General features: G+C 42.2%; 1 protein-coding gene across 1 annotated transcript in view; it reads right to left on the bottom strand.

Annotated features, from left to right (window-relative positions):
• The window catches only part of pms2 (PMS1 homolog 2, mismatch repair system component), a 43,767-nt gene that overhangs the window by 13,868 nt on the left and 13,974 nt on the right, over positions 1–15,925 (bottom strand). Inside the window, exons 7-11 of the mRNA XM_072559810.1 lie at positions 9,695–9,792; positions 5,854–5,953; positions 4,013–4,097; positions 3,632–3,784; positions 1,381–2,263 (exon numbers count right to left, since the gene is read on the bottom strand). Of these exons, the coding sequence (XP_072415911.1) occupies positions 1,381–2,263; positions 3,632–3,784; positions 4,013–4,097; positions 5,854–5,953; positions 9,695–9,792 (1,319 nt within the window). The remainder of the gene's footprint in view (positions 1–1,380; positions 2,264–3,631; positions 3,785–4,012; positions 4,098–5,853; positions 5,954–9,694; positions 9,793–15,925) is intronic.

The raw sequence follows: 15,925 nt of genomic DNA, 5'->3' as shown, positions 1-15,925 counted from the left end.
GCACCCTCCTTCAAGATTGATGCCATGTTCCTAACCTCCCTACACTCAAGGTCCTGTACCCTAAAGCCACAGTCCAGGTTCCCATGCCCCTGCAGAGTTAGTTTAAACCCTCCCAAAGAGCACTAGCAAACCTCCCCCCAAGGATACTGGTGCCCCTCAGGTTCAGGTGTAGACCATCCTGTTTATAGAGGTCCCACCTTCCCCAGAAAGAACCCCAGTTGTCCAGAAACCGGAATCCCTCCCTCCTGCACCATCCCTGTAGCCACGCATTTAACTCTCCTCTCTCCCTATTCCTCAACTCTCTATCATGTGGTACGGGTAACAAACCAGAGACAACGACTCTGTTCGTTCTAGCTCTGAGCTTCCAACCTAGCTCCCTGAAAGCCTGTCTAACATCCTCACCCCTCTTCCTACCTATGTCGTTGGTGCCAACGTGGACCACGATCTGGGGCTGCTCCCCCTCCCCCTTGAGGACCCGGAAAACACGATCAGAGACATCACGTACCCTTGCACCTGGGAGGCAACATACCAAATGTGAGTCTCTGTCGCCCCCGCAAAACCGCCTATCTGTGCCCCTCACTACTGAGTCCCCAATAACTATCGCCCTACCTTCTCCACCCTTCCCTTCTGAGCAACGGGGACAGGCTCCGTGCCAGAGGCCTGAACCTCGTTGCTTACCCCTGGTAAGTCATCCCCCCCACAAGTATCCATAACGGTATACTTGTTCTTGAGGGGAATGACCGCAGGGGGTCCCTGCACTGGCTGCTTCCTCCCACTCCCCCTCACTGTCACCCATCTCTCTATAACTTTCGGAGTAACTACTTCCCTAAAGCTCTGATCTACGACCACCTCTGCCTCCCGAATGATCCGCAGTTCATCCAACTCCAGCTCCAGTTCCCTAACACGGTCTTGGAGGAGCTGGAGATGGGTGCACTTCTTGCAAGTGTAATCAGGAGGGACGCTAATTGCTTCCCTCACCTCATACATGTTGCAAGAGGAACATTGCACTGCCTTCGCTGCCATCCCTCTAAAAGAGAAACTTTAAAAACTAGATCTAAAGAAACAAACAAGCAAAATGCAGCACTTACCTGCTTGTCACAACGGGTCTTATTATTAGGTTAGAGGAGGAGGGCGGGTGGGAGGCTCTACCCCTGTAGTGCCTTGGGTTCCTCGCCTGCGCGCTTTTATAAGAAAAAAACCTTCCCAGGTAAGCTAGCGCGACACCAGCTTCCGGGTCCGCTAGGCGCTTAAAAAAAACTTTAAATTTTAGCCGTTAAAAAAACAATAACTGGACTTTACCGTGACTTAAAAACAAAAACTGGCCTTGACATTAAGCAACAGATTCGGTGAATGAATTTTAAAAAATGACAATTTAATTACCTTATCTCTTTTCTGAGTTCAGCCTCTGCTGCTTGATTGTCTCCAGGTCTAATTTGGGCTCGAAATCGCCTGCGCCTCTGGGCCTCTTTTTGAAGTGCTTGCTGTTCATGGACTAACTTCATCCTTAAAGCAAGAAGGGCCATAGAGAAAGGGAGTATCGCAATCTTTTTATTCATTTCTACTGGTATATCAATCTCTGAAGTCTGAAGTAATCCAGGTCCTGAAGGCAAGCTATCATCCAAACACGAGCTGCCTACCTTCATGCGTTTTTCACCCTGGATGACATAACCATGTGAACAAGAATCTGCCAATAGTCGGCTGCAATTTTCCGCTGAATCTGATTTCTCTGTTAGCTCACTAATGTTAGGCACCAAAACTTCACAGCCAATCATTTCAGTTTTCAGTTCTTCCTCTCCTTTCCCAGCTTCTGAAAACTTTTGGAGCATGTTCGACAAGCTAACAGCATTATCAGAGCCACCAGTGGATTTCGACATAGCGTTAGTCTCTAGTGTGTTGTAATCACATTCTGATGGTTGTATAGTGCAACCTTTTGCAGAATTTGTACCACTTTCAGAGTCCATGGAGTTCTGCTCCATTTGTTTGGGATTTCCAGATACTGGCATGTGGTCAGTCCTACAATCAGGCTGAGGACTACTCAGTTTACAACTGGTAAAAAAATTGTGCAGTTTTCTTTGCACTGGAAAGTCCTGTTGTTTATTAGACTTGGGCACACATAATGATGACCTGTGTAGGGAGTATGCTTCACGCAACCTGGCAACGCCTACATATTTCTCTTTATCTGAATACGATTGCGCGGGTGATTGCTGCTTAAGTGGAACAGATGACTTCGGACTGACAGCCGTAGGAACTTTTTCAGAGATTCCTAAAACAGGGAACACAACTTAATATTTAAAATTTAAAAATGATTTATTACAATATTGCACGATATGCACTATTATAGAAGTTTTAAAAATGCTTTCCTGCGTTATTAGGACAAGCTGGAACTGCAGTCATTCTTGAACCAAAGTAAGTGGGATGGGTTAGGGTGGGGTGGGTGACTGCAGCTTTACTTCCCTGAAGGACATTGATTTTGTTTTCAAAATGTAGTTCATTAATGTTCTGGCAACTTTTTGTGATGATTTTTCTAGTGTCAGCTCACAAATATTCAGATTGACAGAATTCTATTTCACAACTTGCCATTATGGGATATGAACTCATGACTTTTGGGTTCTGAATTTAGTGCCAAAGGCACAGTGCTACAACTGAAAGAAATTTTACGTTAAGATTTTTGTTTGATGAGAAGCCAGACTAAATCTTGTTTAGCAATTGAAGTGCTGCAGAATTATTTACAAGTCTGAATTAATGTTTTGCTTTCACAGATATTTGTGAATATAGCCATAATTTGTGTGTGCAGCATTGTCTTTGAAATAATTCAACTCCAATTAGGTGCAATTTGAAACACTCAAAATGACAGCACCTTCACCAAGTGGAATGTATACTTTCAAATATTGCATCATTCCATTTCTAATTCTCAAAGTACTCATTACACAACCAAAAAAAAAACTTTAAACCATTCATTTTAGATCTCATAAGCCTAAAAATGATGGCTTTTGATTTTATTGAATAAATACTTATCAACTTCCTACACCACTCCTAAGTCACACAACTTTGAGCTGTTAATCATAAGGAAATAATGTAGGCATTCTCTTCATTGTCGCTAGATCCAAATTCTGGGAGTCTCCCTCTAAAAGCACTGTGGCAGTATTATCATCACAGGAAGTACCATAGTTCAAGAAGGTGGTTCACCAAAATCTTCTTGTAGGCAATTAGAGGCATGCAATAACAACACAAATGTACAAAGAGAACTGCAACAGACGATTTCAATATAAACATTTCAAGTGACTTTTTGCTACTCCGATAGGGGTTTTCATAGGGGTTTTTTATAATTTATATCAGAACGATCTGCTTGAAGTACAGTTCACATTTAGCCACATCTTAATTTACAATGTAATGCAACTCTTACCTATATTAATCTACAGTATACACAATCAAACATCATTAAATATCTATACTGTAGGTATTTCATTTAAATAGACTTTAATAGAAGATTTGTTCCTACTATAAGTTTTTTGATCCATAATATTCTGCACACTGGAACTAAAAGACAGCAATTATAGAATATTTTAGGTTCAGGTTTCGCACAGATCAATACTGTTTTATTGAGAAGGATGGACATTGTGATGTTCTTTACCTGGCTTCTGTGGAAACTTCTCATTAACATCGAGCTTGTTAACATTAGAATCATACATCTGAATAAGGGATGTCTTCAGGATTGCAAGAAGCAGCTTTTCCTCCTGAAGAAGAATTTGTCTTTTGTCTGGTGTAACATTAAGGTCAACAGACTCTAAAAATGGCAAAGCACATCTAGTAAATGAAAATAGCTGCAATTGTTAGGAAGGTACATCACATCTTGGCTGCATAAATCATCAGAATAGAAGTCCATTACTATAATCAATGCACAATTTCCTCTTTTTCATTTTAAATAAACTATTTAGTGCATTAGCTCATAATGTTTTCCAGTTTAGTTATTCACAAATACAATAGCTGAAACATATATCTGACTCTAACTTACCAGAATTAACACAGATATTAAGGGCAACAAATGGATACTGATGCTTGTTGTACATGTGATAGACTTCATTTACAAGTTTGGAAACCTAAAGATAACGTTAAATCATTTTAGTCATCAAAGAAACAAACACAATGTTAAATAAATATATCTACCAAGTCATAGAATCATACATGTCGACAGCATGGAAAAGGCCCTTTGGCTCATTGAGTCTGTGCTAGTGAAATACAACCAATTAACTATTTTAATCCTATTTTCCAACACTTTGCCTACAGCCTAGTATGTCTAGGCATTGCAAGTGCACATCTAAATACTTCTTAAATGGATTTCTGTCCCAACACCCTTACAGATAGCAGGTTATAGATTCCCACCATCTTCTGAGTGAAAATATTTTTCCTCACACTCCATTTAAACTTCCTGCCGCTTACCTTAAATCTATGCCCCCGGTCACTGATCCCTTCACCCAAGAGATAAAGATTCTTCCTGACTACCATGTCGGTTTCCTTCATAATTTTGTACATCTTAATTACGTCCCTCTCATTTTGCTTGAAGGAAAATACCCCAGTCTATCCAATTTCTCTTCATAACTAAGACTGTCCAGCCAGGCAACATTCTGGTAAATCTCCTCGGCACCCTCTCCCATGCAATCACATTCCTCCTATAATGTGGATTCCAGAATTATACATAATACTCTAGCTGTGGCAAAGCAATGTTCTATACAGTTCCAGCCTAATCTGCCTGCTCAAACTCTATGTCTCAGCCAATAAAGGTAAGTAACCAAATGCTTCTTAACCACTTTATCTACCTTTAGTGAGATCTTATTTTACTTCTCCATTCTTTCCAATTTGTCAATTATTTCATATTTTAGGATGCCTCAAGACCAATAATCATTTTTAGATGATGTTACACAGCAAGTCAGTATGCACTTTGCCAAGAGAAACATGATAATGGGTGGAATGACAACCATGAGTTTGTCCATTTACTCCCTACAAAAAGGGTTATCGGCTTTCAAAAGTCCCAGAAAAGTCACAAATTGAGCGCTAGAAAATATCAACATGATCACAGACCAACCACAAAGAACCACTGTCACAAGTGAGATCAGAACCTAAGAAAGAATCAAAAGTACAAACTATAATCGGGGACTGAATGCATTGATGGATCACTATGTTATGAAAAATATATGTTAATTATAACTCCACAATCACAAAACTAGGTTGTCAGGCCACCTAAAGCCATTGGAATCAAAACGTGCGGTGTTGAGAAAGCACAGCTGGTCAGGCAGCATCTGAAGAGCTCTTCATCAGGAATGGAAAGGGAGGGGGTTGCCCAAGGGCGCTGAGATAAATGGGAAGGATGTGGGGCTGAGGGGAAGGTAGTTGAAAACTCGCTGGGTAGATGAAGGTGTGGGGTGATGGTGAAAGGTCGGAGAGGAGGGGGGAGCAGATAGGTGGGAAGGGAAGTGGACAGGCAGGACAGTTCAACAGGCCAGTGCCAAGTTAGGAGGTTGGATCTCGGTTAAGGTGGAGCAGGGGAGATGAGGAAACTGGTGAAATCAACATTGATCCCATGTGGTTGGAGGGTCCCAAAGTGGAAGATGAGGCTTTCTTCCTCCAGGCATCAGATGGCTAGAGTTTGGTGGTGGAGGAGGCCAGGACTTGCATATTCTTAGTGGAGTGGGAGGGGGAGTGAAGTGTTCTGCCACAGGGTGGTGGGGTTGTTTAGTGCATGTATTCCAGAGCTAGTCAATGAAACCTAAATCAATTGGGATAGTATGCATGCCAACAGAGCTGTCAGTAGTTGCTATAATTTAATTTTTCACAGTTTGCACTGCTATTGCTCTTTACCTTCAATGGGTCACATGGTCGCTGATTGATAAAGAAAAACTGTCGATCAGTTGAACTCCTCCCAACACCATGATCACTACGAGACACGAACCCTGTGATTCTTCAGTGTACCGCAGAAAGGAAAGTTACTGTTATTGTACATAAAATATTATTCGTTAGTATGAATGTCAGGTCAGTAGAATAGCTGTGTCCCTTTACAGTACTCCCTCTGGGCAGTTGTTGCTTGTATTGTTATCCTTACCCAGGAAAGGATATTCTAGCCACACAGGGATGCAATGAATGTTCACCAGTCAGATGCCTGGGATTGTGGGATTCTTCTTAAGAACAGATTGTGGAGATTGAATTTGTATTCTTTAGAGTTTGATGAATGAAAGATGGTCTAATTGAAATAATCAAAAATCTTACATGGCCCAACTAAATAGATGCAGGGAGGATACTACTTCTGGTTGGAGGAGTCCAGAACCAGGAGACACAGTCTCAGAATAAGCGATCGGTTATGTGGAAGTGAAAGAAGGGATTTATTTGTTCGAAATGGTGTATCTTTAGAATTCTGGACCCCAGGGGCTATGTTCGCTCAGTTATTGATTATGTTCAACATAGAAATCAATAGATAGTTAGACATTAAAACATCCAGTAATATGACAAACATACTGGCATTTTTTGAGAATGTAACAAGGAGAGAATGATTGGAGGAACCAGTGATGTGGTCTACTTGGATTTCTAAACACATTCAATAAAGATCTTACATAAGAGATTAGCATCTAAAATTAAAGCACATTGAGGCAGTGAACTAACATAGTGCATTTGCTGGCAGATAGGAAACAAAGAGTAGAAATAAACTGGTAATTTTCTGAGTTGCAGTCAGTAAACAAGTGAGGTACTACAGGTATCATTTTTGGAGCCCCAGCTATTCACAAATTATATTAGCAATTTCAATGAGGGAGTCAAATATAATATCTCCAAGTTTGAAGAAATATAAAGCTGGGTGAGAGATTGAACTGTGAGGTGGATGCAGATGCTTTAGTGTGATTTAGATAAGTTGAGTGAGTAAATGCATGGCATATTAAATATAAGGTGGATAAATGTGACGTTATCCATTTTAGTAGCAAAAATAGGAAGGCGGATTATTAGTGGAAAGATGGGGAAAAGGAAAGTGCACTGAGATCTGAGCATCTTTGAACATTAGTCACTGAAAGTATGCATATAGGAGCAGCTGGTGATGAAAGTGGCAAATGGTATGTTGGCCTTCATTGCAAGAGGGTTGAGCATAAGAACAGAGATGTGCTGTGCAAAACCTGCATCCACACCACTCCCCTCACCTCTGTCGAAGGCCCCAAGGGATCCTTCTACATCTATCAGAAATTTACCTGTACTGAGTTTTGAGAAGATTTGTAGCTCAAGTTGAGGTTCTGGATGTAGGTTTGCTCACTGAGCTGGAAGGTTCATTTTCAGATATTTCATCACCATACTAAGTAACTTATTCAGTAAGCCTCCAAATGAAGCACTGGTGGTGTAGCCCGCTTTCTATTTGTATGTTTGAGTTTCCTAGGCTTGGTGACATCATTTCCTGTGGTGACATCATTTATGGTGATGCCATTTCCTGTATCCAAAATTCACAAACCAGGAGTCCCTCCCCCCCAGACCCATAGTCTCGCTACCTGGAACACCAACTTTCAGATTGCCCAAGGAGCTACACTAAAGACTAAAACACTTAGTAGAAGACTCACGGCACTCCATCCACTCCACCCAAGAATTCCTGAAGACCATCAAAAACACCAAGATAGAAGAGGATGAAATAATGGTTACAAGTCCTGTTCACATCCATCAACATCAACCTGGCCAAGGAAACACTGACTACATTATTAGAAGAACCAAAGACACATACACCAAACACCACCAAATTCATCAGCAAGGACAGTATCGTCAAGCTAGTGGACCTATGCCTTACTACCCATTTCACCTTCAACAGCAAAACCTACAGATAAAGCAACACCCATGAGATCTCCAATATCCGGGTTCTTAGCAGAGGCAGTAATGCAGAGACTTGGATAAACAGGTCTGCCAACCATCCAACTCAAACTTAGTGTCCGCTACATGGATGACACCTTTGTCATCACTAAACAAAACAAATTAGAGGAAACCTTCAAGATCATCAATAATGCCCTTACTGGCATAAGATTCACTAAAGAGGAGAAAACAACAACAAACTGCCATTCCCAGCTGTCACAGTCGAGCGAACAGCCAATGGAGAACTTCAAACCAGTGTCTACAGGAAAACAATACATATAGACTAAATATTGAACTACAGAAGCAATCACCCCAACATCCACAAAAAAAGCTGCATTAGAACATTATTTCAATGAACCACCACATACTGCTGCACAAAGGAACTATGCAGAGCAGAGAAAAATCACCTATGCAGTGAATTCAAAAAGAACGGGTACCCAATGAACACAGTCCGTTGATTTCTGAGCAACAAACCCAAACAAGCAAAACATGTCCAGAAACCCTAGCTACTCTCCCCTACATCAAAGACATCTCGGAAATGACTGCCAGACTACTCAGACCCCTTGGCATCATGGTAGCCCATAAACCCGCCAACACACTATAACAGCAGCTAATTAACTTGAAAAATCCTATACAGACAACAAGCAAAATTAATGTCATTTACAAAATACCTTGCAAGAACTGTAACAAACACTACATTGGACAAACAAGCATATAACTAGCCACCAGGATATATAAACATCTACTAGCCACAAAACAACATGACCCACTCTCACTAGTATCCTTACATACGGATGAGGAAGGACACCACTTTGACTGGGACAACACATCCATCCTTGGACGTGCCAAACAGAGACACGCACGAGAATCCCTAGAAGCATGGCATTCCAACCGGACCTCTAGCAACAAACACATTGACTTGGATCCCATTTACCACACCCTCAGAAAAAGAACAGGAAATGACATCACCATAGAAAATAATGTCACCACAAGAAATGAAAGCACCAACCCCAGGAAATTCAAACATATAATTAGAAGGCGGGCTACATCACCAGTGCTGCTTTCAGAGCCTTATTGAAGTTGTTACCTAGTATGGTGACAAAATGTCTGAAAACGAACTTTCCAGCTCAGCGAGCAAACCTACATCCATTTACCCGTACCTCTATCAATGTCATCTGCTGCATCCATTGCACCCAGTGTGGTCTCCTCTACATTGGGGAGACAGGATGCCTTCTTGCGGATCCTTTCAAAGAACATCTCTGGGACACCCCACCAACCCCACCGCCCCATGGCTGAACACTTCAATTCCCCCTCCCACTCCGTCATGGACATGCAGGTCCTGGGCCTCCTCCACCGCCAAACAATTACTAACCGATGCCTGGAGGAGGAATGCCTCATATTCCTCCTTGGGACCCTGCAACAACATGGGATAAATGTGGATTTCAACAACTTCCTCATTGCCCCTCCCCCCACATTATTCCAGTGCCAAGTCTCCAACTCGGCACCACCCTCCAGATCTGTCCATCACTCCCCTTTCTGACCTATCACCCTCTCCCTCACTTTCATCCACCTATTGCTTTCCCAGCTACCTTTCCCAACCCCAACCCCTCCAATTCATCTCTGAGCCCCATCCCACAAGCCTGATTCCTGATGAAGGGCTTATCCCTGAAACGTCGATTCTCCTGATACTTGGATGCTGCCTGATCTGCTGTGCTTTTCCAGCACTACACTCTCGACTCTGATCTCCAGCATCTGTAGTCCTCACTTTCTCCCGGTGTTGTCACAATTAAATCTATAATATAACTCCATTTATTAACTATTAATCATAACTGACCTGTACAGCTTTACAGGAATGTCAGTAGAATTAATTCCATAATCTTCACAAATTGCCTCACTTGGGCTTTGTTGAACAAAAGGAATAACATTCTGTAACTGGAAAGCACAGAAAACAAATGCTACATTAAATCATTTGGAACAGAAAAGTATAATTTATCTCATTATACTTCTTTGAAAGCATGAACCAGTCAGACCTATATTCCTACTTTTCATTTATTTGATGGTCTTTGAAAGTTGTTACCAAATTTGCTTCCACTGTCCTTTTAAATGGGACATTCCAGATTACCACAATGCACTTCTCTATTTTAATCCTGGGTACTTAGCAATGCCTAAAAAGCTATTAATGTGACAAGAAGCTCTGACATTTTTAATATATGTAAATAATCGCATGGGTGGTAACATTTGGCTTTCACAACAGTAAATTACTAGTAGAGGTATAAAATTACTAACTGTTTGCAAAATTTCATTCCAACTTATTTATTTTTATATATTTTTATTAAGAAAAAATACATTTTTAAATATTACAAATACAAAACAATGCAATTCAAGTCAGTACAAAACTAAACCCAAATAATAAAAAACAATTCCCCAACCCACCCTCCTGTACGAATGTTATAAACATATATAGAAAAATATAAAACTAAAAAAAAAACGAAACTAGCTATTTAACTAAATAAATAAATACCTAACAACAAACAAATAAATAGTAATAACTCAGCCCAGCCAAACAAAACAGTCATACATTCACAGTTCCTCCTCCCTGGATATTGGACTCATGAAACACAATTGTTACAGCTATATAAAAGCCCTTATTAGTGTGGCAGATAAATCTGTGTCCAGGTATTTCAAAAAGGGTTGCCATGTCTTGTAAAAATACTCAGTTTTGTGTTGTACCATATTTGTGAGAAAATCCAGAGGAATATGCTCCATAACAATCTTCTGCTAATCCGACAGGCCTGGGGGGTTTTCGGATATCCAAACTAGCAAGATATTCTTCCTTGCACAGAACGTAAAAATATTGAAAAGCTTTTTCTTATGCACGTATGCAGGAAATACAATGGGTAGGCCCAAAAGGAGAGAAATAGGGTCCTTCTCCACCCCTACACCTATAATCCTCTCTATTGCACCCCCCATAGCACTCCAATATGTTTGAAGCCTGTCACAAGACCAAAGACAATGGGTAAGAGTGCCCATACAGACCTTGCACTTAGGACATGCTGAAGATACCCCTGGTTTAAATTTTGACAAACGGTCTGGGGCTAAGTAGACCCTGTGGAGAATCTTCAACTGTAAAGCATGGGTCCTATTGCAAATTTATATCTTCCTTGCATTCTTGCAAATATCCTCCCATGCCTCTGAAGAAACTTCAACACCCAGCTCTCTTTCCCACATCTTGCAGAGTCAATTAGACTCATCTGGGGTGGCATCTACCAATTGGCAATATAAAGTACTGACAGAGAGTGTACTCTTAGCCCTTAGTATCCCTCTTTCTATGTCAGATTTGTAGGGATCAGTCAAAAGTGTGGCCTTTTTTTGAATAAAATCCCCAACTTGAAAAAAACAAAAGAGGTCTCTATTAGGTAACTTGTACTTCCATACTAACTGATCGAAAGACATCATTATATCTCCATCAAATAATTTGTGGGCGGCAAGATGGCACAGTGGTTAGCACTGCTGCCTCACAGCGCCAGAGACCTGGGTTCAATTCCCGCGTCAGGCGACTGTGTGGAATTTGCACATCCTCTCCATGTCTGCGTGGGTTTCCCACAGTCCAAAAATGTGCAAGTTAGGTGAATTGGCCATGCTAAATTGCCCGTAGTGTTAGGTGCAGGGGTAAATGTAGGGGAATGGGTCTGGGTGGGTGCGCTTCAGCGGGTTGGTGTGGACTTGATGGGCCAAAGGGCGTGTTTCCACACTGTAAGTAATCTAAATTTAAGTAAATCACCCATGCAAGATATACCTCTAGCTGCCCAACGTTTAAATCCTGAATCTATCATACCCAGTTGAAAATCCGGCATAACCACTAAAGGTGTAAACAAAGATGTTTTACCAAATTACCTTCCCTCTGCCGAATTGCCCTCCATGCTTTAACAGTATTGATGACTATTGGGTTATGGCAATATTCCCTAACTTTCCTCACCTTGTCCAAAAACAGCAAAGTGGTAAGGGGGCACCTTGCCTGGGAGGCTTCGATATCTAGCCATATTGAAAGAGGGTCCCCACAAACCCAATCACTTACGCAGGTCAAAAGCGAGCTTAATTGGTAATTTTTAATGTCCGGAAGGTCTACTCCCCCCAATCTGTGAAGCAACTGCAGTTTGGCTAATTTACAGTGCCAGATAAAGGAACTGAACCAACTGTTCAGTCTCCTGAGTGTTTGTTTATTGAAAATCAGGGGGAGCATCCATATAGGGTATAGCAAACGAGGGAGAATATCAATCTTAATAAGCGCTATCCGACCCAACCATGAGCCTGGAAGTGCCTCCCATCTTTGGAGATCTTGTTTGATTTTTTTCAAATAATTGAGTAAACTTGGCTTTGAACAGCCAATCCAGAACTGGAGTAATGAATATGCCCAAATACACAAAACCCCCTGTGATTACCTAAATGGGAATCTATAGTCACTCTCAAGAGCCAACTCTTTCGTAAGACCACCCATAGGCATAGCCTCTGATTTAGCAAAATTAATCTTATACCCTGAAAAAGTGCCAAATGCGTGAATGCATTGTATCAGGCAAGGCACTGGATTTGTCAAGAAAATTAGAACATCGTCTGCATACAGTGAGATCTTATGTAATTTTGACCCCACTTCTGGAGCTGATATATTAAGATCCCCACGAATGGCCTCTGCCAACGGTTCAATCACCAACGTAAAAAGTAATGGTGAAAGGGGACAGCCCTGCCGCTGCCCCTAGAAACATTAAAATTACTTGATCGTACCCAGTTAGTAATGACCGCCGCGAGAGCTACACTGTAGAGAACCGTTACCCATCTTATGAAAACTTCGCCTAGACCAAACCGGTCTAGAGAATAGAAAAGGTACGGCCACTCAACTCAGTCAAATGCCTTCTCTGCATCTAAAGAAATCACCAATCCCTGTATTGACTGCTGTTGGCATGCATAAATTATGTTAAGCAGCCTCCTTACGTTATTGGAGGATCTGCAACCCTTTATGAAGCCTGTCTGATCCTTTTTAATAATAGAGGGTAACACAGTCTCCAGCCTTAATGTGAGAGCCTTAGGGAGGATCTTAAAGTCTACATTTAAGAGCGAGATGGGCCTGTGTGAAGCACAGTCTTCTGGATCCTTCCCTTTTTTTAAGGATAAGTGAAATATTGGCCTCTCTCAGAGATGGTGGGAGACAATCATGACTGTATGAATCATTAAACATATTCAGCATCGGGCCTGACAGTATACTTATAAATTCCTTATAGAATTCACTGGGAAGTCCGTCAGAACTGGGCGCCTTTCCACTCTGAAGCTGCCTCACAGCTTCCTACACTTCCTGCTCTGATAATGGGGCATTGAGAAAGGACTGTTATTTGGGAGTCACACCTGGGAGCTTTAGATCTCTAAAAAAGGATTCTATTTTGGCCTGCGCCTCCTCACAATTCTCAGACTGATATAACTTAGAGTAGAATCTCTGGAACACCACATTACTCTTTTTAGAATCACATGTTAGGTTCCCAAACCCTTCCCTAATCGCCATTATGGTTTGTGGGGCACTTCTCTTTCTGGCAAGGTGTGCTCAGTATTTGCCTGGCTTGTCATCATGCTCGTATAACCTTTGCTTTGCAAAAGCCAGCTCCTTCTTTGCTGTCTGCGTGAGCACAGAATTTAGTGCAGACTGCAGTGCCGTAATCCTCTATAATTTGACCAACGAGGGTCTGTCAAAATAGGCCTTCTCGGCTGCCTTCAACTGTGCTTCAAGGAGACGTTGCTGCTCACCTTTCTGCCGCTTCCTACTGGTGAAATATGAAATAACTAACCCCCAGCATAAGCTTTGGCAGTTTCCCAGAGAACAGATGAGCTATCAACCAAGCCTATGTTGATGTCTAGGAATGCCCGAAATTCCCGAGAGACATACTCCACAAACTTACTGTCCATGAGAATAAAGGGCTCCATTCGTCAGTACCTTGAATCCACTATAACATCCTTAATCTTAACCATGAGGTACACTGGAGCACGATCAGAGATGGCAATATTATCAATCATACAGGATGCCACCAGATCCAGGGTTACCGCAGGGGTCAGAGAAAAATCAATCCTTGTGTGACATCTATGCGGATTGGAGAAAAACGTGAAATTCCTACCTGTAGGGTGGAGACACCGCCAGATGTCCGCCAACCCTAATTCCCCACACAACCTCAATAACTGTTTAGTTTGTGCAGAGGGTATCGAGGGACCTTTAGGCAACCTATCTACTGTGGGGTCCATGAGACAGTTAAAATCTCCCCCTATAATGATGTGCCGAGACTTGAGACTTATCAGTTTAGAAAAAGCATCTACCAAGAATTTAAGAGGATGAGCTAGGGGACAATAAAGATTTAAAATACCATATTAGATTAGATTAGATTAGATTACTTTTTAGATTAGATTAGATTAGATTAGATTAGATTACTTACAGTGTGGAAACAGGCCCTTCGGCCCAACAAGTCCACACCGCCCCGCCAAAGCGTAACCCACCCATACCCCTACATCTACATCCAACCCTTACCTAACACTACGGGCAATTTAGCATGGCCAATTCACCTGACCTGCACATCTTTGGACTGTGGGAGGAAACCGGAGCACCCGGAGGAAACCCACGCAGACACGGGGAGAACGTGCAAACTCCACACAGTCAGTCGCTTGAGGCGGGAATTGAACCCGGGTCTCCGGCGCTGCGAGGCAGCAGTGCTAACCACTGTGCCACCGTGCCGCCCACATTCTTCCCCATTTATCAAGGCTTTAAGAATTACAAACCTCCCGTATGTGTCTTTAACACATTCTAACAATTTAAATGAGAGATTTTTCCTAACCAATATAGCCACTCCCCTACTTCTGGTATTAAATGATGAAAAATAAACTTGGTCAAAACCATTCTGCTGTAATTTCAGATGCTCCTTGTCATCCAAATGTGTCTCCTGTAACAAAGCAATATCCACCTTCTCCTTTCTAAGATTCAAGAGTACCTTCTTCCTCTTAATTGGTGAGTGACTTCCCTTCATATTCCAGGTACACCATCTAAGCAAATCATTAGCCATAATAGAACATAGAACATAGAAGAATACAGTGCAGTACAGGCCCTTCGGCCCTCGATGTTGCGCCGATCAAAGCCCACCTAACCTACACTAACCCACTATCTTCCATATACCTATCCAATGCCCGCTTAAATACCCATAAAGAGGGAGAGTCCACCACTGCTACTGGCAGGGCATTCCATGAACTTACGACTCGCTGAGTGAAGAACCTACCTCTAACATCAGTCCTATATCTACCCCCCCTTAATTTAAAGCTATGCCCCCTTGTAATAGCTGACTCCATACGTGGAAAAAGGTTCTCACTGTCAACCCTATCTAACCCAATCATCTTGTACACCTCTATCAAGTCACCCCTAAACCTTCTTTTCTCCAATGAAAACAACCCCAAGTGCCTCAGCCTTTCCTCATAGGATCTTCCTACCATACCAGGCAACATCCTGGTAAACCTCCTCTGCACCCGTTCCAGTGCCTCCACATCCTTCCTATAGTATGGCGACCAAAACTGCACACAATATTCCAGATGCGGCCGCACCAGAGTCTTATACAACTGCAGCATGACCTCAGGACTCCGGAACTCAATTCCTCTACCAATAAAAGCCAGTACGCCATATGCCTTCTTCACAGCACTATTTACCTGGGTGGCAACTTTCAGAGATCTGTGTACATGGACACCAAGATCCCTCTGCTCTTCCACACTACCAAGTATCCGACCATTAGCCCAGTACCCCATCTTTTTGTTACTCTTACCAAAGTGAATCACCTCACACTTAGCTACATTGAACTCCATTTGCCACCTTTCTGCCCAGCTCTGCAGCTTCTCTATATCCCGCTGTAACCTGCCACATCCTTCCTCACTGTCTACAACTCCTCCGACTTTCGTATCAGCCGCAAACTTGCTCACCCAACCTTCTAACCCTCCCTCCAGGTCATTTATAAAAATGACAAACAGCAATGGTCCCAAAACAGATCCTTGCGGAACACCGCTA

This window comes from Chiloscyllium punctatum, chromosome 40 (genome assembly GCF_047496795.1).
Source record: "Chiloscyllium punctatum isolate Juve2018m chromosome 40, sChiPun1.3, whole genome shotgun sequence".
Lineage (NCBI taxonomy): Eukaryota > Metazoa > Chordata > Chondrichthyes > Orectolobiformes > Hemiscylliidae > Chiloscyllium > Chiloscyllium punctatum.
This window is presented reverse-complemented; position numbering and strand designations above follow the sequence as displayed.